General features: G+C 40.3%; 2 protein-coding genes across 2 annotated transcripts; one reads left to right on the plus strand and one right to left on the minus strand.

Moving 5' to 3' along the window:
- Positions 1-2545: 2545 nt before the first annotated feature.
- On the minus strand, positions 2546-5091 carry OXLD1 (oxidoreductase like domain containing 1). Its single transcript, XM_087710176.1, has 2 exons — positions 4975-5091; positions 2546-3130 (listed from the first exon to the last, which is right to left on the minus strand). Exons 1-2 carry the CDS (start codon positions 5044-5046, stop codon positions 2687-2689), a joined length of 516 nt encoding a protein of 171 aa, XP_087566302.1. The 5' UTR covers positions 5047-5091; the 3' UTR covers positions 2546-2686.
- Positions 5092-5223: 132 nt separating this feature from the next.
- CCDC137 (coiled-coil domain containing 137) lies at positions 5224-15651 on the plus strand. The gene is made up of 6 exons (XM_014065878.2): positions 5224-5367; positions 7431-7558; positions 8663-8858; positions 10283-10365; positions 13255-13334; positions 14200-15651. The coding sequence occupies exons 1-6, from the start codon at positions 5297-5299 to the stop codon at positions 14422-14424; spliced, it is 783 nt and encodes a 260-aa protein (XP_013921353.2). The 5' UTR covers positions 5224-5296; the 3' UTR covers positions 14425-15651.
- Positions 15652-21807: the final 6156 nt, after the last annotated feature.

The raw sequence follows: 21807 nt of genomic DNA on the forward strand, positions 1-21807 counted from the left end.
GCAAAAACCAAATACCACATTATCACAGTGTGGGTGTACAAACTTTGTCTACATACTGTGCATACTCTTATTAACTTGGAGAAAAGGCAGTGTGTATGGGAAATAAATATTGCTGTATAAAGTGCCATTGCATTAATGCCACTACATCAAAATAAAAATCCAGATTTCTTAAGGAGAATAGTGCAGATGATGGAATTGTGCAGTGTATCCCTAAGTAAAAGTAAAATACAGAAGATAGCTGCATTCAGACATGACAGCAGGCCAACATAACAAACATCTGTGAAGTAATCTATAATGTACTTTGTGATTGCCTTCAGTTTTCTTGGGAAGGATTTTTGAAAGTGGTTTGCCAAAGCCTCCTTCCAAAGGCTTAGAGAAATACTGGCTGGCCCATGGTCATACAGCTAGCTTTGACTCCAAGGTAGGATTAGAACTCACAACCACCTGGTTAATAGCCTGGTGCTTTAACTCCTTCTATCCAGTGGTGGGATTCAAAAAGTTTTACTACCGGTTCTGTGGGCGTGGTTTGGTGTGCGTGGCAGGGGAAGGATACTGTAAAATCTCAATTCCCTCCCAATCAGCTGAGACTCGAGAGGCAGAGAATAGATGGGGGCAGGGCCAGTCAGAGGTGGTATTTACTGGTTTTCCGAACTACTCAAAATTTCTGCTACCAGTTCTCCAGAACTGGTCAGAACTTGTTGAATACCACCTCTGCTTATACCAAATTGATTCATAGATATAGTGTATCGCCTGCTGACATATACCTCCCAGCGGCCAGTAAGATCCCATAGATTGGGCCTCCTTCAGATGCCGTCGGCCAAACAATGTCGGCTGGCGGGCCCTCAGAGGAGAGCCTTCTCGGTGGCTGCTCCGACTCTTTGGAACCAGCTCCCCCTGGAAATCCGGACCATACCCACTCTGATGGCCTTCAGGAAAGCCGTAAAAACTTGGCTGTTCCGGCAGGCCTGGGGCTGTTGACCTCACTGTTGAGGTCCGGCCCCGACTAGAATGAATGTATGAGGGGTGTCTATTGTTTTAAATTGTTTTGTCGTTATGTGCTTTTTATATTTCTTGTAAGCCGCCCGGAGTCCTTTGGGATTGGGCGGCATATAAAAACTCCAAATAAATAAATAAATAAATAAATAAATAATTATTATTCACCTAAAATATTCGTAACATTCTAAGTGCTGTGAAGATATGAAAAACAAGCATATTCCTGTTTTCAGCCCCTAATAGAAATGAAAGGGGAAAGAGAATGGAATAACAGATTCTTTCCTAGATGATAGATGAGGCCAGATTGGCTCCTCACTGGCCAGCCAGTCGACCAGCTGGTTTGTTGTAGTCTTCCTGAGAGCTAGGAGGGTAGAGCTCTGCAATGGTATTTAGTGTCGTGATAAATTGCAAAATTCAGAATATACTTTCCTTCAATTCTGCAGTTTCATACCTGCTGGCAGATGGAGCAGATATTTCTTTTTTACCACAGAGCAGCAATGTAAGCATTTTATAGCTATTCAGAGTGACTTAAGAGTTAGCCCAAGAGCTTTTGCATTTCAGCAAGTTGATGGGGAAAGGAGATTAATGGATCCTAAAGGAGTTACATGGGCTGTGATCTGAAGGCAAAGATACACTAACAAACGTAAAGCTATGTCTGGTCAATATATAAATAAATCTAGGAATATCTTGTATGTCTGGTTTAGACATGATGCAAGACCACAACGGGGCCTATTTATTTTTAGCTGAGCATAATGTATGAACCCAACCTTTAAGGCTTAGGGTTATCTATAAACACATTACAGCTTGTTCAGCAACCACACTGAAAAAGATACTGATTCACTGTGGTGAGTGATCCTACTTTTCTACTAAAAGATGTGAGGACTGAAATTTGGCACATACCATATTTTTTGGATTATAAGACGGACCAGAATACAAGACACACATAGATTCTTAAGTGGAAAACAAACAAAAAAAGTTTTTGGCCTCCGTGTGTCCACTTTTTGTCCTCCCCAGACCCCAGGAGCACTTTGCAGTCCTCCCAAACCCTTTATGCATCCTTTTTTTGCCAAAAATGGGACGTGGGAGGGAGGGATGTTGGGAGGCACACAACAGGGCCATATTCGGTCTATAAGATGCACAGACATTTCCACCCACTTTTTGTGGGGAGGGAAAGTGCCTCTTATAGTCTGAAAAATGCAGTATTTATTTGACAAAGAAGGGATCCATTTGTTCCTAGCTACCTACTTAAATCAGAACTCCTTTACTACAATGCCATCTATGACAAGGGTGTCAAACTCGCAGCCGGAGGGCCGGATGCATCATGTGCTGGCCACGCCCACTTCCGTTTTAGCGAACAGGGGGAAAGTCACGATACATCACGTGATGACGTGATGCCACAGGTTTGACACCTCTGATCTACTGTATGAGATCAATGTGACATTCCAAAAACATTTGAAGTACAAACCCAGTTCATGAAAATAGCAGGTCATGCCAAATATCATACCTCTGTTTTAAGTAGATTACATTTTAAAAGAAGACAGTGCTACAATAATAGACACACAGTCATCAGAACTCTTTATATAAAAGAAAATATATCATCTCTTACAGAAGGAACCATAAATAATTAGCTTTTCCTCTTCAAAGTCTCCTATAGTCCGAAACTATGGGATAAATGTGTATCAGGTCAAAAGTATCAGTCTTTCTTCATACGGAACTTAATTTCCATCTTCAGGAACATTTTAATATTTTCATCCTCTATATGTTTCTCCACAGCGGCCAAAGCTTGCTCGCCACCATCCTTGTAGTATTTCAGAACCTCTTCTGCATAAGCAATCCAGACACAGTTGTGGCATCCACTCATACAACACGTTGTGGGAGGGAGAAGCATTGGTGGGGTGGCAAAACAGGTCCCCGAAGAAGCCGTTTCCTTCTCGGAGCACGACTTATCCTTCAGGGAAGCAGCCTTTTGGGTGCCATTGCCACTCTCGGCATCTGCACAGAAGCGACGCTGTCCACTGCTTAGTAGTGCTGCAGGGAGGCAGCTTATATTTACCAGCCTCCCATGGCAAGATCTTTTCAGTAGGGCCAGAGTTGTTGTATCACTAGCCTCAGGGCCCCAAAACAGGTATATATACTTCTGGTAAGAAGAAAAACAAAATTAAACCCCAATACTTCTATATCCCTCTTATTTCCAGGACATCCAATCCATCTTTGAAATCAAACCAAGCAAAGATACAACCTACAGAATTTCACTTATTTACCCAGAAACATATCATGCCTACAAGATCTGGGTTACGTTCCACTTGTGACTTTTGGTTCAGTACGTAAGCAACAGCATTTCACTATCTTGACGATGCTCTGAAAACAAAAACCAACCAAGTTCCTGGTGAGATCCCGACTCTTCTTTCTGATGTGTGACGTTTTACATGGTTGAAAACTATGCATTTAAGTAGATTCAGATTTAAAAACATTTTGACCTGGTATGAGAAAGTTGACTTTGGAATGCATTTTTAAATGGATAATATAAACAATATGTAGCATATAGAAAACTAGTATTTATTCCATAATATATTTTGAGTAGTATTTTCTTCAATATGGATTTTAATGCATGTTACAGTTAAGTTCAAGAAAAACTCTGGATGGCCTCATTTTATGTGACTCTGGGCCAGTCACTCTCTCTCAACCCAACCTACTTCACAGGGTTGTTGTTGTTGTAGGAAAAATAGGAAGAGTCAGATTTATTGATATGTTTGCCACCTTGAGTTATTTATAAAATATAATAAAGATGAGATGTAAACTGAAAAAATTGGGCTGTTACATGCAGCTGAGAGGACTGTATTGATTCCTTAGTTCAGCATTTCCCCCCCACAAAGGCCAAATTATCTGGAAGGCAAAACTGTTGTTCTTTTCCTGTCCTCTGGTGAATGGTACTTAGCAACATCCCATTCTAATCCTATAGAAAGTCTACAGCCATTCTGAATAGTACCACCCACTGATAGATCTTTCACAAATTATCACTACTAGAGTTTTAGACACTGAAAAATCAAAACAAAAGACCCAAAAGAAAATGTGGCAAGGATGCCACAATAATTTCGAGATGTTTTGGTTCATGGTAATATTCTGTTCTCTGTGTGTGGATTTGGGAATTTTTCTTATGCACCAATACAAGTGTTATTTAAATTAATACATACTCTAATATTAATCTTAGCTTATATCAACGTCGCATTTCTTCTTATTTCTGTTCTCTAAGAAGGAACCTATAGAATAATTGCCAGTTTTATACTTTCATAAAACAGCCTATGGAATACTGAACATTTCTTTCTCAATCCTGAAACCATGCTAGCATGTAGCTTCCAATCTGTTGTGTCCAGATAGGTCAAGGGATTGGAGTACAAATCCCTTGCCACTGCCTGTGTTGACTGGGACTGACAAGAATTAACACCTAACACATCAGGAAGGCAACTGGTTGCCTAGTCCTATTCTAGAAGGCAGCCAGAAAGCAGTTTTTGGCACTCTTTGTGGTTATGATACCAAGATAATTCCTCTTTGCTGAACATCCAGCACTGATAAAGAATCTGGAGATCTTGGAAATATGATCCTTATTTTAGGACTCTGCTGAATCCTAATGAAGATGCTAACTTCAAAGGACCTTAGAATCAGAAATGATTTGTAAAAAATCATTTTTAATGATTAAAAAAAGATTTTAAAGGAGAGTTTAGGGCAGGATAATCCTTCAACAGTAAGGGTTATTTCACAGCACTCGGATTGATTCTCGGACTGAAGACAGCATTCCAAATAAACATTGCCAAGATCAGACATTTAAATCACGTGGTTGAAACAGAATAAAAATAAATGGGCTTGTTTAATTGAAAATGTACCACTTTGGTTTATTTGGTAAACAAGCAACCCGCCCTTAGCGTTTTGTGTGAACGCAGCTACACTGTATTTTTACCTTATAATCCTCCCGGCTAAAGTTCTCACCTGACCCGCTTCTGATGTACCAAAACTCCCCGCCAACCCGCGGCGCCAGCATAAAACCCCCAAATGCAGCATCTCTCCGGGCGCCTTAGGCAACCCTATCTCCTTCGCTCCCTAACGGGAGTGACGTCTCCTTCGCCCAATAGCGATTTCGATTCTGTCCTAACTTCCGATAGAAGTGAGAGTTCCGCCAATTGGAGAGCGCTAATGGACGGGGAAATTGTACACACACCCCGGAAGAAGGCGGGGGAATAGAGTGCGTAAGCAAGGGAAGACTAAACTGGGAAGCGATTGCAGCACGTGGGTGCGTTTGTCACAAGCAGCGATGGGCAAAAAAGAGAAGAAAGTTGCTGTGGCTTCCGCTGCTCCGCGAAAGGGGCTTCTCCCCCGTGGTAGGTCTGTATCAATCCGGTGATCTCTTTCTCTTTGTGTGTGCAATTTAAAGCGCTTTGCTTATTCTGTGTCAGTGACAGGGAAAAAATAGCCCTGTAGGGTTGACCAATTTTATCTTAACTCACTTATCATAACATTCATATTTGAGGTTGCCCAGTGAATGTAGAACTAATTGGGATTTTGACTGCTACTGCTTGATTCTGCACGTGTTTATTCTTTGCTCTCACTCCACTCTTGGTCCAAGCCACCTTGCCCGGTTGTTGTAGGGAAAATAAGTGGCAGGAATATTAGGTGAGGATGCTATCTTGAGATATATATGAAAATGGAATAATGATATCTGCAAAAAATACTCTTTGCCTGCATGCAAGAATTGGGGAGGACCCAACACAGGCAGAGTAAAAGAAAATGAAGCAGCTAAAAGTGCTCTGGAAGTTTAAAATGTACATAGATAAACACCTGCTACATAGCACCCCAGACTCAACAATTGTCAATAAAAAAGACAAAAAATAGTCTGGGTAGTACCTAGGTGTTGGCAGTATCTAGAGGCAGGAGAAGAAGCAACTGGAGAAAAATCAGAAAACAAGACTTGCAAATAGAAGTGGGATGACTGGCAAAAGAAAGCAAAGATAGTACAAATAGTAATAGGTGCCTTGGATGCAATCTCAAAGCATATGGACCATCCCTGAAACACCATTGGCATTGACAAAATCGCCATCAGTTGATTTCAAAAGGCAGCTTTATTTGGAACAATTTACATCCTGGGATGATACTTTGACACTATCAAGCAATAACATCTGCCTATCCCACGTCCTTGGGAAGAACTCAATAGTTGGATAAAACTGCCAAATCCCATCTAAACATCTGGCAGACTATGCAACCAACCATAATAATAAAACCTCTTCCTTATTAGCATTTTCCATCTTTCCATTATGATCAATAAAACCTGAGAATTCTGAGAACTGAAGTCATAATAATAATAATAATTTATGGAAGGTTGCTATAATTTATCCTACTTATTAGCCAGTGATATTAAGATTTTTATATGTTATAACTCCTTTCCCAGCACCCTGGAAATGCTTACAGATGTCTCCAGTTCTATGCTGGAGGGGGGATTCAATTTAGAATGTGACTCATTATGTAATTGTTAAGGTACCAGAGATCAAAGAGATGTGCCACCACATGTCTTTCAACTACCTACAATAGACCCATTGTGAAAATGGGGAGTACTGAATTAGATTGTAAGCAGTAGCAATAAGATATCCTATTCATGACATATTCTTCTTTCCTTTGTGGAGAAAAAATATGTTATTAACAATTTTTTTAAGTTATGGTCGATTAACATGCTTTTCTACTACTAAGAATGTAGAGGGCACCTGAAAGGTGATGTAGGAAGAGCACCCCTGATGAACACTGAAAGATCACTTTAAATATAGGCTGGCTATGGTACTAATTCAAACTAATATATGTGCTTCCAGCATCATCTCATTCATTCTGCTGATTGAGGTTGTTGAAATTCCTTTACAGAGCAAGATATGAAAATGTGAGACACATGCTTGCATCTGTCCTAAAGAGGTTCTTTCAACTCACCTAGGTTAGGTTATGTAAGTTTATAAATGATGATGATGATGATGATGATGATGATGATGATGATGATGATGTCTCGAGACAGCAGAATAGAAGAGAAAGAACTGGAGAAGATAACAAAATACAAAGACCTACAAATAGAAATAGAATGACTATGGCAAAGGCCAGCAAGGGTAATACCAATAATAATAGGTGCCTTGGGTGCAGTCTCAAAACAACTGGAGCACCACTTGAACACCATAGGCATTGACAAATTTCCCATCAGTCAATTGCAGAAGGAGGTTTTACTTGGAACTGCTTCTATCCTGCGACAATATCTGCAACACCATCAAACATCCAGATTTGTCTATCCTAGGTCTTTGGTAAGAACTTGATAGATAGACAAAAATGCCAAACCCAGTCTGAACATCTGGCTGACTATATGAATAATAATAACAATAATAATGCTAGCCGTACCAACATTTCTCTCGTTTTAATTTTAGCCATGTGAAGAAAAAGGCAAATTCAAAACCAGATTGCCTGGATCAGCAAGAAATTCCATATCGGTTGCGAGAAATCATGAGGAGCCGAAATGAATTAAAAAAACCCACCCGCAAGAAGAAGAAACCTGGTAAAAAGCAGCTTTATGATTTGATATTCAGTATATGTTCCAGCAACTAGCCAGAAATTCTTGGGAAGTGTCATCTTGACAACTCTCCTGGATGGTACTAGTTTGAGGGAGTCTGCCTTATAAGGATTTTTTTAATCAGAAGGGTGGAAGACTCTGGGATTGCAGAGCTGCATGGAATCCTCACTCTCCTTTTTGGTCCTTCCCCTTAATCTCTCCTTTATGGCATTGAAAATTAGTGGAACATTTTTTCAATGCTTTGGAAAAGAAAATATAGAAAAACTCTAGGCTATGCCCCAACATAACTTAAAGCAGTTTTAAAAACAGAGAAAATCCCCATTTTGGATTGGTTGGAAGAGGGGCGGTTATATAAATGTTTTAAATAAATGAACACATTTCCTGCAGAGAAAGGACACAATAATTTAAGCAAAAATATTGACTCAAACCACATATTTTGTTCAGCCTATCCAATTTGCCTCAGAGCTTGCCATCAGCCCTCTAAATAAATAATAAAGAGGCTGCTTATCATCAAAACCTAAGCCTAATAAATTAGATAAATAAATCCACCCCTATTTTATAGTAGTATTACATGCGTACAAACATGCTATATTTGCTATATTTGTATACTGCCGAGTTTTAAGGTTACATGGAGGGCATACAAGTTACAGAGTAAATGAAGACAATAAGTTTGTAAATCCGTGTTCTTTTGTGACCAACATTTCAGATATGCCCTTATGGCTGGGGATCTCCAAGTGCTTGCTGTAAGTGGTTCTCTAGTAACCAAGGGTACAATGCAAGTAGGTACCATATCTAATTAATAAGTTCAATATTATATTTTGTTGCTCTCTAATACTACTCATGGGTCATAAAATAATGGTGCGGTACAGCTAGAGAAATCCAAGATGGCTTGTTAATAGCAGAATACCTTTTTCCTACAGATCCTAGAAAATTGCTTTTAAGTATCAGGTTAATTCATTGTCAGATAACTCTTATTTGCTCAGCTATGGATTGGTGTTTTGCAGAGTGACTAGGTTAGAGCTCTACCTGTTTCCTACAATGGCCATGAAGGTTGTTGGGCAGATTATAACATCTGCGTTTTTGTTGCAGCAAATAAGCAGAAGCCTCAGTCAGAGGGTGACATACCAGTACCGAAGTTCAAGAGGCGGCAAGGGGAGACAGAGACCTCATACAATAGACGTATGGACCGGGAAATTGAGCATGTGCGCTTTCTCACTGAAAACCAGACACAGCGTGAGCCTGAAAAAGAGATACAAGTCCAAGAAAAGTCACAGAGGAAAAAAGAGTTAAGTTTGAATTTGCAGTCCTTGAATTAGGGCAGTGCTGTAGTCTGAAAGCCTTGAGATGAATTTGTCATTGATAATCCAGTTTTCCTTATTTCATCCTCATAACAATTCCATAAAGTTAACTTTTTCCCAAACCACTGTCAATCTCTCTAGCCATTATGCTTCACAGGTTATTATTGAACTCTGCTCACCAAATGTACATTTAACCCCAGAACTAATGTGTGAGAATTCCATCCTTCAGGAACTCCTGAAGGTTGTTCCATTTAGGAGAGGAAGAAATGGATTAGTTATCTGTCTGTCTGTCTGTGTCTGTCTGTCTGTCTGTCTATCTCTATCTATCTATCTATCTATCTATCTATCTATCTATCTATCTATCTATCTATCTATCTATCTATCTCTATCTATCTATCTATCTATCTATCTATCTATCTATCTATCTACCTACCTACCTACCTACCTACCTACCTACCTACCTACCTACCTACCTACCTACCTACCTACCTATCTATCTATCTATCTATCTATCTATCTATCTATCTATCTAGCGGATTACCACTCACACATCATCACAAAATCTCCAGAACTGTTAAAGCCTACAAACTTGAAATTCGGCACATATGTTTCTCTTGGCTTCTAAGTGCTCACTAAGAAAGGATTTTTCGAAATGACCATCAGATCATTAGTATTTCTTTTATTATTATTAACACACTCTGATACTATGGAATTAGACTGAGGGAGAGGATAAGATAGGAGAGGCTGCTGGGGCAAGCCTGAGAGAGAGAAGGGGATATGAGAGGAATAATGGGGCCAGCCTGAGGGAAAGAAAGGGAGAGGAGAATTAACTACTCATTAATTTTCAAGCTGTGTTGATTTATCAAGCCTGATCACATAGTTTCATAGCGGAGCACGGGTATCCAGCTAGTTAATAATAATAATATCTTTTCTTCCTCTTCTGTCCCTTAACTCAGTCCTGTTCTTTTGGTTAGTACTAGCAATTCCTTTCAGGCTGGAATCTTTATTTTTTATCGTGATTCTGTGTCAGTTAAGACCGTACTACTCCTTACAAACTGCAATGGAACTTAAAAGTGGTTCCAAGTTTACATGCTTAGTGTAACATCCTTGATTGGTTAGAGCAGGGGTGTCAAAGTCACAGCCTGGGGCCGGATGTGTCATGTGCTGGCCCCACCCCTGCCCGGTTTAGCAAAAGGAGAAAAAGTCCCAATATGTCACATGCCGCTACCGTGATGATGCAAATGTGATACCCCTGGGTTAGAGGATACATTGGTTCTTATCCCTGTATAGAGAGCTGTGTGGCCTCTCTATTTCCAAGTCTGACTGAATTTGTGAATGGTTCTTTCTTGACATGCCCATAGACAGCTATGACATTTCTGTAACTTTTGTTTAACGGAGCCTGTTTCTCCAGATTTCAGAAGAAGAGGCTGGAAAAAATACGTAAGCAAAAAACAGAGAAAAAAATAACAATGCTGGAGAAAGATCTTCTCAAAGGTAAATAATTTCCCCAGAAAATACTGCCACCACCTTATAATATTTTTGCATCATTGTGGATACTATTGCATGAATTAAAAAAAAAACTACTACTACTTCGATATTTATTTGTTTGTTTGCTAATTTAGTACAAAGCACAAAGCCCAGCACTTTCGGGCACTCCATGAAGTAAAAAAAGTACAGTTAAACCCTATAATAATAACAACAAAGTAACAAAATAACCCAGCCAACAATGAAAACATACATGCACAACTCAAAGGGGCTTCAGCTACTCTACCAAAAGTTTGGATGAGGAGCCAGGTACACACACACACACCCCAAGGCAAAAACAAAACAAAAAAGACCAATGATTTAGACATCCATACTAAGCCCCTGCAACAAATTTCCCATCTGCCTATCAACTTTTTCTGTACATTTTGGGTAGCACTTCATATAGAATTAGATAAAACCCTGAACTTGTTTAGCAGTAACCCAGTGACTTAGCTAATCTAGCTTCCATATAGAAGGAAAGGCTGATAGTATAGGATGGGGTTATATTTATTTTATCAATATGATGTAGTAACTTAATTTATGAAATATTTAATTACTATTCCACATCTATAAGCAACCCTAGTGTGGCAGCCACAAAGAAAGATTTAAAGAAAGATTAATAACAAAGTAAAGAAGCTTCATAATGATTCAACCAACCAAGAAACAGAAGTATGGAGCGTTTGATGTGGAATCAAGAAGAAGATAAAATTGATATCAAATGAGACCTGTTCCAGAGGGCTTTCCAAAGCAAGAACACGTGCAAAAAAAGCTCTCTTTTTGTGATGAATCTGTCCTGTTAGCATTTAGAGAAAGATTTTCTCTGAAGATTTAATGCATGATCATGATGATATGGACAGCTACTTCAGAAACTTGGATCACAAAGCATTTAAAGCCCTCAATGTGGTTGTGATAAGCAGATGCGGAGCTTTTCTAGGGAAATGCTGTATGTAAATGCCTGCATATGGGAAAGACTGTGAAAATTCTGAAATATTCTGGAGTCAGTTTGGACTAATGGTTAAGGCACCAGGCTAGAAAGCAGGAGATCATGGTCCCCTCCTTAGGCATGAAGGCTGACTGGGTGACTTTGGGCCAGTCACTGTCTCTCAACCCAATTCACCCCACAGATGCTGTAGGGAAAGGAGGAGGAGGAAGGAATATTGTGTGTGCTTCCTCCCTTGAGTTCTTTATAAAAATAATAAAGGCAGGGTATAAATAAATAAATACAATACTGGGTTTGCAAATTGCAGTAAGCTTTGGTTGGTTTAAATGACTCGTTGAATAAACAGCCATCGATTGAGTCTGCCCAGCATGCTAAACTGAAAGCCGTGGTTTATAAATGACGGTGTCTAGTGTTACATTGTAAAGCAAGCCAGAAAAAAAGCCATGACTGATGAGCTTAGTACCAGTCCATAGTTTTAGACGATAAGATTGATTTGATTATTTGGTAAGAGTCTTTTGTTCCCCCCCCCTCAAAAAAATGGACGCCTGAATCAAAATCTGTTCCAATCACAGTTTCTGCAGATCTAGGCAGCTGCACATCATAAGCATTGCGTATGGCTGGAAGAGCAGAAGCAGCTTATGTAGCAAACCACTTTTTGTAATTTGTTGGAAAGGAGAATAAACTTTTTAGTGAACCACTAGTGTGCTTCAGGTGGTTATCAGTCTAATCTTGCCAGAATACCAGTTCTTGCCAGTTTTTTAAAGAAGAAACTACTTCTCAAAGAGTCCAAGCTCCAGACTGGGTTTATTCAGCCGGACTGTGACACACAATGAGTTCATACAGCAGCAAAACAGTCAGTAAGCAGGTCTGTTAGCAGTTCTGTTAGATGCAAAGTCAGCCCTTAAGTAGGCAAGCCATGCCTCTTCCCAGTGTTGGCCTCGCTCCGGTGGCTGTCATGTGACAAAGCTCCGGGCCAGCTGATTGTTGGCCCAGAAACAGCTGTTCCTCATGCTTCCATACCTCACAGCTGATTCTGCTATTGCTGCTGCTGAGGCTGCCGAGCTGATTGTGGCTAGGAACGGCCGTCCTCCCCACGCCTCCCCGCCGCACAGCTGAGCCACCTCCCTCGCTGCTGCAGCTGTCCTGACAGCCCTGACACCACTGCTCCTTCCCACCCTGCTGTGGCAAGCCCGGGATGCGGCTTGACATCAAGTCCCTTCTAGGAGAGAGATTTGTGTTTTGCTGATGTCTGAGATAAGAGACAGTTGCCTTGGTATCAGAGCTTGGTAAACATGCTTAGTGCAGAATAGAGTGGTGATATGGAAGGCATGGGACTGCTCAATTCCTTCTCATTTCTCTTTGTTTCAATCCAGCTCAACTTTTATTCCAAAGCACTATAGGAAAGAAAGCTCTTATGGTGGATAATGGAATCACAGGTTGGTCATTGGGAATCCTGGGTAGAATCTCTGAGACCAAAGCACATAATAAAACATAGACCCAAGTGCAAAGGTCAGGTATTGTATTATCACAATACAAGTTTCATGAAGTCTGATTTTTGGATGCGAGGATGCGGTATAATATGGATTTTATTTAACTAGATTTTTAATGTTGTACACTTCCAGGAATCACCATTTGTGAGTTAGGTAACTATATAAATTGTTCAATCCAGCAGTAATGTGTCAGTATTGCTTTAGATTTTTTTTTATTGTTATTAGCTGCCTGTGGTTAATGTAGAGCATGGGCGGCCATAAAAGAGTGTTAAATAAGTACAATCCTTTGACAGGTGGCCATGGCTAGAGTGGATTTCTGGCTTAAATTTGCTTGATTGTGAGGAATAATGAAAGAAGCATGTTGAATTATTTTGAAATGGTCTTTACAATTATCAGATTTGGAGCTGCCTTATTTCCATTCCCTTACAGACCCAGTAAATTTTGGAGAAGTTGCTCTACAGCCTCCCACACTTACAGCGAAACCCAGGAAGAGTGTTATCAAAGACAAGGTACCTCATTTTATTGAGCAAGGTTCCACTTCTCTTTTCTAGTTGTGCCAGTGGCCATACAAGCTTCTGTTTTTTGCTGGGGAAGGAATTTACCTGATCAGCAGCAAGGCTCAGAATAGGTTACTGATTGGCATTTAACGGTATTATGTTAAGCTAACTGTCCCTAGGGTTTTATATTTTTTAGACATCCTCTTCTTAAAGCAGATTCTCTTCCGGATTGCTCTCAGATTGAATCCATATTCTTTTCCCTCTTCATGATTCTGTTGTGGCCCGCCAGCAGAGCTGGCAGGAGATTCAGACAGTGAGGAGGTTGAGGGGGAACATGGGCCAGTCCTGGAGTCTGGGGAAGGCTCTGATGAGGACTCTGTGTCGGAGGCAGAGAGGGGGCCAGAGCCATATGCCAGTTATCAGGCGCCAGAGTCAGAGTCAGATATCAGTGAGGCAGACAAACTTCTGGAGCCTGTTCCCAGTGTGCGCATGCACAGAGCTGCCAGACGAAGGGAACAGCTAAGGAACAGGGTCGACTTGGCAGTAAAGCCACAGGTGGATGGTGAATGGCCCCTCCCATAGGGAATAAAAGAGAAGCAAAAGTGCAGGGTTGTTTGCAGGAGACCATTAGTTCATTCCTGCATTCTGGCCAAGTGTTGCGGCGTCTGAAAGATATCAGCCTGGCCACTCTCCAAGCCTGATAAAGATCAGTAATTGGGAACTATCTTGAAAGACTATGGGAGAGGAAAGACTTTGCTGGAGAGGAATTCACTGTAAATTAAATAAAAGGGGTTTATTGGGACGAGGACTTGGCTTCATGCTGCTGGGGAAGCCTAGGTCAGAACAGATTCTTCAGCCAATTTTTCTTTTCTTCCAGGGTGATCAGAGGCAGCAACTTCTGCTAACATCTCTTCTGGGCTCTGGCAGAAAAGCCAGTGTTAACAAATCATTCCCTGCCTCTCTCGCTCGCCAAAGGATTGTTCAAGAGGAGAGAGAACGGGTCGTCCAAGCCTATCGGGATATAAAGAAAAGGAAGCAGCAGCAGCAGCAGCAGTTGAAGGAAAGCTTTCTTGCCATTGACAAACTAAAGAAACCAGCCTGAGTTCGCACAACTGGTTCTATCATTCTGAGAAACATAGCAATAGCAGTTAGACTTATATACCGCTTCATAGGGCTTTCAGCCCTCTCTAAGCGGTTTACAGAGTCAGCATATTGCCCCCAACAACAATCCAGGCTCTCATTTTACCCACCTCGGAAGGATGGAAGGCTGAGTCAATCCTGAGCCGGTGAGATTTGAACAGCCGAACTGCAGAACTGCAGTCAGCTGAAGTAGCCTGCAGTGCTGCATTTAACCACTGCGCCACCTTGGCTCATATGATGCCTTTACAATTGTAGAATGCCAACCAAGTCTACTGCATTTCTCCTTTCCACTTCGAATGGGAGTAACCAGCAACACTGATAAGCAGAATAACAGCTGAGCAATATAAGTTTACACGCTTTGCTTTTCTGAGCAGACCAAATTCTTTAAAAAGTGTTTCTGGTATCTCAGTTTGTTGAATTTGTAACATGAAAACACCCCCCACCACACACACATATTTCTACCCCCTACTTCCAAAAGGATTAGTAATTTGGATTGGCTGCAAGAATCAGAGCTAATTTTCAGGAACAAATCTATTTTGATGTTTCTCATAAGCCTTCTGATGGGGAAGAAAACTCTTCTCCAATTGGACATTGCACTCCTTTTGGAATTTTTTTAGTCTCTGTGTGTTTTCGCCATACCTGGATTGTCAAAAAGATTTGTGAAAACCCAAAACAATCCAGTCTGGGTCCCTCTTTGGAGTTTAGTTACTAGTTTTTGAATCAAAGTCAGATGTGTTGAGGGGCTTGAACCATCTCCAAAATGTTATCAGAGGCAGATGAATCAGATTAAAATATGTTTCTACACAAATGTACATTCTTGCTAGTTTTCTGGTTCTCTTGTCGAAAATGATTTCCTTGCAGAAGAGATATGGGACTGCTACTCCAGGTACAGCTTCTATATGGACATCCACCATTGAATACCAGCAAAAACTTGGATTGGATGGAAGTCCTTAAGCGAGGATAAAGCAGAATGTACACTTCCTTGGCAGAGGTTTCAGATGAAGGGAAGGAAGCAACATGTTATTTTGCAGAGCATTTTTTCCAACTTTACAAATGCAATCTTTGTCTTTCCCTTCCAAATCCCAGTGCTGTTGTACAATAACAAGAACATGTATTGGCAAAAACCAATGAAAGAACCTAAATAGGGAAATAAAGTGGTGTTGCTGAACCCAGCAGCAGTCACACTGTATTCTTGACTCTGCAAGTCAAAATTATTTTAAAAGTGGTGTGAAAAAATGACTCCCCCCCCCCAAAAAAAAATTAAGTGTGTATTTGCAGGATGAGGTTTTCAAAGCAAAGGCGACTGGCAAAGTGAGGTAGCAAAATTTTGAAGAGTCCATAAAAAGCAATAGTTGGTTGATTGGCGCAGGGGGAAAACCAAAAATTAGTTGAGAAATACAGTAAGATCAATATTGTATTGGACAGAATCTTGAAGGGTGATTGGTCCTAAGGAAACTACTGCTGGCGTGTGGGTTTTGGCTGGTGCAGCACAGATTTGTCAGTAGGTGGCAGGATCTGTATGTAATGAGGGATTCCTTTCCTTAAGCAAGCTCTTTCTCTAAAGCAGTGTTTTTCAACCACTGTGCCACGGCACACTAGTGTGCCGTGACATAGTGTAAGGTGTGCCGTGGGGAAAACACCTTACATATAGTCAATATAGGCACAGAGTTAAATTTTTTTAACATTTTCTAATGGTGGTGTGCCTCATGATTTTTTTCATGAAAAAAGTGTGCCTTTGCACAAAAAAGGTTGAAAAACACTGCTCTAAAGCAACCTTTTTTCTTTATAATGGAAGAATGTGGTACAGAGAACATCCTGTGTATATTTCCTATAATTCCTCCTGCAATTATCTGTAATTTTAACACAATTTCTGATGTTCCAGGATGAAGTTCCACTAAAACCTTTTTTTTAAATGAAACATAGGCTGTAGTTTTCTGGTATCTCTGGGTGTATTGTATAGATCAGTGAAGGCAAACCTTTCAGCCTTGGCATGTAAAAATTCAGAAAATGTCTAATCTGACTGCTGGCATGTCATATACACATCCCAATAAAAGAGAAACCATTCTCTATTTTCCCCACCTTCAATCTAAGCAACCCTGAACAACAGAATTCAGTAATGAAACTAGGCCTGAAATAAAGACTTGGACTTCAACCTTGGCATCTCTGCTGCCACTCAAACAGGCTGCCCTGCATTGTGCCCCAAAGCACAATTGCACCCATGGCCCAGCGCTTCCTAGGATCTGCCATGTGTTGCTTATCTTCAAGTGGGGTTCTCTTTCTGTTGACAAGCCCCTGTGGCTGCTCTGGGTTGCACGATGCCTTTATTCTTGAAGCAGTTTTGGAAAATTATCTTCTGCAGCCTCTGAAAACCACACAAAAACACACCCCAATTCTCCCACGATTTTTGGAGGCTCCGTATGCTGTGTGAGAACACACCTCTCTTGTGTGTGGTTCTGAAGACAGCACATCCCATTCCCAGGTGGTCTCTAGCCTCTGAAAAAATCGCTCAAAAACAGGGCGTACTTTTGAGAATATTTGTTGTCGGGTGTTAATAAACACAGGTGTGTCACTCAAAACGCCATGTCATCTTTGATACACATGTCAGGTTTGCCATCACTGGCATAGGTACTAGAAAGGATATACTCTGGTTTCTCTGCTTCTTTCAGCTCTTTGCTGGGGACTGATCTTTATTAGATTTCTCAGCTTATCCTTGAGATTTCTAAAACACCTTCTACCTTCTGAATATTTGGAAACCTGTTTACATGGATGTGCACCATGATTCCTTGAGATACGATTGCACCTACCGCGTTGCCACTCAAGACATAGTTCCCATTATCTTTACTGTCACGTAGTAAAATGTGAGCATTCTTAAGAATGCAGCCTGGTGGCCCTATGTTCTAAAACATTTAATTGTGTTTGGTTAGACTACCCCCGTCAGTGAATGTCTTAACTGCCAGTTGGTATTTTTAAAAAATAAAAAGGATGCTCTGTTTGTTCCCCCAAACAAGATTGCAAAAAGTGAGTGTTTTGTATCAATAGGCTATTTCAGTGAAATATACTAATAGGCTTTAATAGGAATTTAGTCTGGAAAGAATTTGGTGCAATTTCAAAAAAAAACTGCCATCATAATATTCTAATAAAAATTGAATCGGCTGAACAGTTTTTGATCCTAAGTTCTAGACTTTGCCACGAAGTAATTGGCTAAAAGGGTAAATTTTCAAAAATGTGGAAGCTAAACAGGCAGCTTATGGAGAGAGATCCAGATTTGGAATAAGGAGGACTTGGAGGAGAATCTCTGCTTTGTTGTATTTAAGACTGGAACCTCAGCTTTTATAGATAGGAATAAATCACATTTATGGGACACTTTTTTGTTGTGACTAGGTAATGCTGCAGAAGCTTAAGGTAGTTGAAGGATATCTTACCCTGAGGAACTACTTGCTGTAACAGATCCATCTTGAAGTTTCCTTAAAAAGAAATATGTAGACAGAATGAATTCCTACAGTTCATTTCCCCATATACTTAGGCATTTCTAAAAAAGCAATGAATCAGGAAGTTTTTCCTAATGAAGTGAAATTTATGGGTATATTGTGAAGGCTTTTGGAAGAGAGCTTGTGAGGTCATCAGAGGGGAAAGTGTCAAAGAAGACAAACGATGGAAAATTGTTCAGAGAGCCTGAAGTTGAATAGATATTCTGGAAAACTGAATGGAAAGCAACAATGTCACCTTTTAAAAACTTTTAAGAGACACTATATGTTTTTAGCAGTGCCAGTTTTACAGTCTAGGCAATATCCAATTCAGAAGAGAAAGAGGATAATCCCTCCCCTCTCCTCCTCTTCCTCCTCCTCTTCCACATCACCGAGAGCCTTTTCTACCTTATTCCAAACTGATATATAAGTAAATAGAACAAATTATTAGATGAACATATTTGACATCAGAGAAGATTAATCAGAGTCAATAATTAATCAATTATTGGACTGGAAATCTACCTGAAAATGCCAGTGCCATGAGCTAGTCTGAGAAGTTGAAAAACCTTCCCTACTGTTTGAACGGAAAGAGCAATGGGCATTTTATGGAGTCACCTAGGTTTGCTATTAGCAAGAAGGAAGACAAGGCAGCAGTTTCACAACCTTAGAAACCTAGAAAACTGAGAGCAAAGGTGCTGATTTTAAAACTAGCTGCTTCATGAATTTGTCCTATTGTTATGTTGTCCTTTTGATAGTTTTTAATAATGCATTCTGCCTTAAAATTTAGGCTGAAAAAATGCACAAATTTATGAAATCCTTGAATTATTTGTAAAAATAATATAGGCAGGATACAAATAAAGAAATAAAATTTCTAGATGTGTTCGTGGTGTCTTTTGTCCTTGCTGCCTTCTTCAAGTACCGGTATTTTCTAGCTTTAGATGAATCAAGCGTTCCTTTTCTACTGTTGTCTGAGAAGATCTAATGAAAAACCTAAGGCAGATATGGGAGCTATTTTTCAAGCCATTCTTGCTAAAATGTTTTGTTTGAATATCAGGTGTCCTGAGCTGGATTCTATTTGTACAGGTAACAGAAGTGCAGTGTTTGCTATTTTTCCAGTCTGTGGGAGTTACACCGATTGTGGTTCTATATGGTTGCCTTAAGTTCTTTTCAAAGAGAAGCTGCCCCATTGTGCAAAGTTTCCCTCACACACACCAGAGGTGGGTTTCAAATCCCGGGACTACCGGTTTGCTCACGCTTGTGCACGCACAAGTGGGCAGAGCCTCCCACCACTGCCACTACCAGTTTGGCCATTCCGGGCCGAACTGGGAGCAACTCACCTCTGACACACACAGGCTTTATGGCTGAAATTGCAGTTTGAGGGTTTGTTTCAGTGGTGGGATTCAAAAAATTTTAATACTGGTTCTGTGGGCATGGCTTGGTAGGTGTGGCAGGGGAAGGATACTGTAAAATCCCCATTTCTTCCTGATGAGCTGGGACTCGGGAGGCAAAGAATAGATGGGGGCAGGTCCAATCAGAAGTGGTATTTACTGGTTCTCTGAACTACTCAAAATTTCCTCTACCGGTTCTCCAGAACTGGTCAGAACCTGCTGAATACCACTTCTGGTTTGTTTGGAGGAGCACCAAATCAACTGTTACAAGGGGATATAAATGTATGTTGAGATGGAAAAGTGTTTTGAAGGAGTCCAAAACTCCAATGGATGTCTAGAGAAACTGACAGGTGGTGTGGAAGTGTAAATCCAGCTGGTTTCTTTTCCCTATGACACATGCAATGGGCATCTCTAAGACACATGGGAAATCAACATGCCATAAATAAACTACGATCCCTGTTTCATACAGGACACTGTTACGAAAGTGGAATTTGAAATTCAGGCCAGTCTTTGTTTTCTTAATGTTGAGAATTTTTTATTCTGATGAATAAACATCAGCTCACGGACCTGTATCTCCTGTCAGAAATGAGATTGTCTGGAAAGGACTTTCTTGTTCTATCTCTTGTTGGTTTGACTTGGAGCTTCAAAATCATCAGAGGGGCAGAGACCTGTATTTAAGAGTCCTGGATTTATATTGCATGCTACTTGGCTGGTATTCAGAAAGTGAACTAGCAAGCGTGTTTCAAATTTTCACCTAGCTTTAGTGCTCTCTAGCTTTATTCTGTGCTGCTTCCCCTTCAGCTGAGCCTGTCATTGCAGAATTGGTTGCTAGATTAAAAATAGGATCTTTGCAAGTAGTAGCTTTCAAAGTTACAGGTAGTTCTCAATTTAACAACCGTTCATTTAGTGACCAAGGTTACATTGGCACTGAAAAAAGGTTACATAATCATTTTTCACATTTACGACCACAGCAGCATCCCAGTAGTCATGTGATCAAAACTCAGAGGCTTGGCAATTGATGATGATGTATCGATGATGGAGTCATGTAATCACCTTTTGCAACCTTCTTCTGACAAGCAAAGACAGTGGGGAAGCTAAATTCACTTAACAATTATGAACTTAATAACTGGGACCAGGAAGGTTGTAAAATGGGGCAAAACCTACTCAACAACTGTCTTGCTTAGCAACAGAAATTTTTGGGCTCAATTGTGGTTGAAAGATGACGACTACTTGTATTTAATCTATAACTGTAACCAACAACAATTGGATATGGTAGTCTATAATATAATGTGTATACAACAGGAATATTGTAGTTTAGAGCAGTGTTTTTCAACCTTTTTTGTGCAAAGGCACACTTTTTTCATGAAAAAAATCACAAGGCACACCACCATTAGAAAATGTTAAAAATTTTTAACTCTGTGCCTATATTGACTATATATAAAGTGTTTTTCCCACGGCACACCTTACACTATGTCACGGCACACTAGTGTGCCGCGGCACAGTGGTTGAAAAACACTGGTTTAGAGAAGAGACAATTTCCCCTGGTTCCAGGTTTAAGTACGGATAGTCTTTGACTTATGACTGGATTTGAAGTTTGAACAGAACCCTAGGGTCATGTGACTTCACTTTGGGCACTCTGTAACCAGACAGCATGTACTGTGTTTCCCCTAAAATAAGACAGGGTCTTATTGTCTTTTGACCCCTGAAATAAGCACTTGGCCTTATTTTGGGGGGAGGACTTATTTTAGCGCATGCGCTCAATAGCCCTATTGGACATTATCTGGTGAGGTCTTATTTTCAGGAAAACAGGGTATGGCCATTTGCTCATGTGACCTCATTTAACAATAGTTTTTTTTCTGAAAACCTGCATTTACTTCCAGTTTTCAGCAAAACTGTCCTGAAGAATGATCTGTTTAACAACTGTGCCATACACTTAACAACTGCCTCAAAAAAGGACATAAAATTAGGTCGATCATGTGGGTGACCCCCATTTATGACTATCATGAGTTATGACCATGATGAGCATGCTCCATTATGGTCAGAGCTCCAGGACTTCCTGTATACTTTCCTTCAGGTCAAGCATGTAGTTTTCTTGGCAACAATATGAAAGTGGTTTGCCATGTCTTCTCTTTGGATTCCTTCCCCCCCCCCCTTAACATTATTTGTGACCTCCGATCTTGGGTCTCACCAGGGCTGATCCTGCTTATCTATTTAACAATAGCATGTGCTGCCCCATAATTCATTTGTAACTTGTGGCAACAATGGCTGTAATTCCTGCTTGCAATGAGTGGTGACCACCAATGGTGATCTTCATCTTTACTCAAAGAACCAAAGAGACAATTCTAAACTATTAGAATACAATCAAATTATGATCATAGCAGTACTTGGATTTACATCTTCATTGGCTGTTACTTACCTCCATTATGTTCCAGAGCAAATTTGAAAAACCCAAAGTGGAATTTTTACTATTTCATACTATCATACTCCATGCTT

This window comes from Thamnophis sirtalis, unplaced genomic scaffold (genome assembly GCF_051295495.1).
Source record: "Thamnophis sirtalis isolate CommonGarterSnake01/CBP01778 unplaced genomic scaffold, rThaSir2_p1.2 scaffold_3, whole genome shotgun sequence".
NCBI classification, from domain to species: domain Eukaryota; kingdom Metazoa; phylum Chordata; class Lepidosauria; order Squamata; family Natricidae; genus Thamnophis; species Thamnophis sirtalis.

What these genes read in the sequence shown, in the direction of transcription:
- OXLD1 (XM_087710176.1), bottom strand. Translation starts at nt 5,046, where the DNA reads ATGCTGCATTTGGGGGTTTTATGCTGGCGCCGCGGGTTGGCGGGGAGT. An exon ending in GTACATCAGAAGCGGGTCAG is followed by an intron (nt 3,131 to 4,974) that starts GTGAGAACTTTA and finishes TCTTCTTACCAG; the next exon opens with AAGTATATATACCTGTTTTG.
- CCDC137 (XM_014065878.2), top strand. Translation starts at nt 5,297, where the DNA reads ATGGGCAAAAAAGAGAAGAAAGTTGCTGTGGCTTCCGCTGCTCCGCGA. An exon ending in GGGCTTCTCCCCCGTGGTAG is followed by an intron (nt 5,368 to 7,430) that starts GTCTGTATCAAT and finishes TTTTAATTTTAG; the next exon opens with CCATGTGAAGAAAAAGGCAA. An exon ending in GGAGAAAGATCTTCTCAAAG is followed by an intron (nt 10,366 to 13,254) that starts GTAAATAATTTC and finishes ATTCCCTTACAG; the next exon opens with ACCCAGTAAATTTTGGAGAA.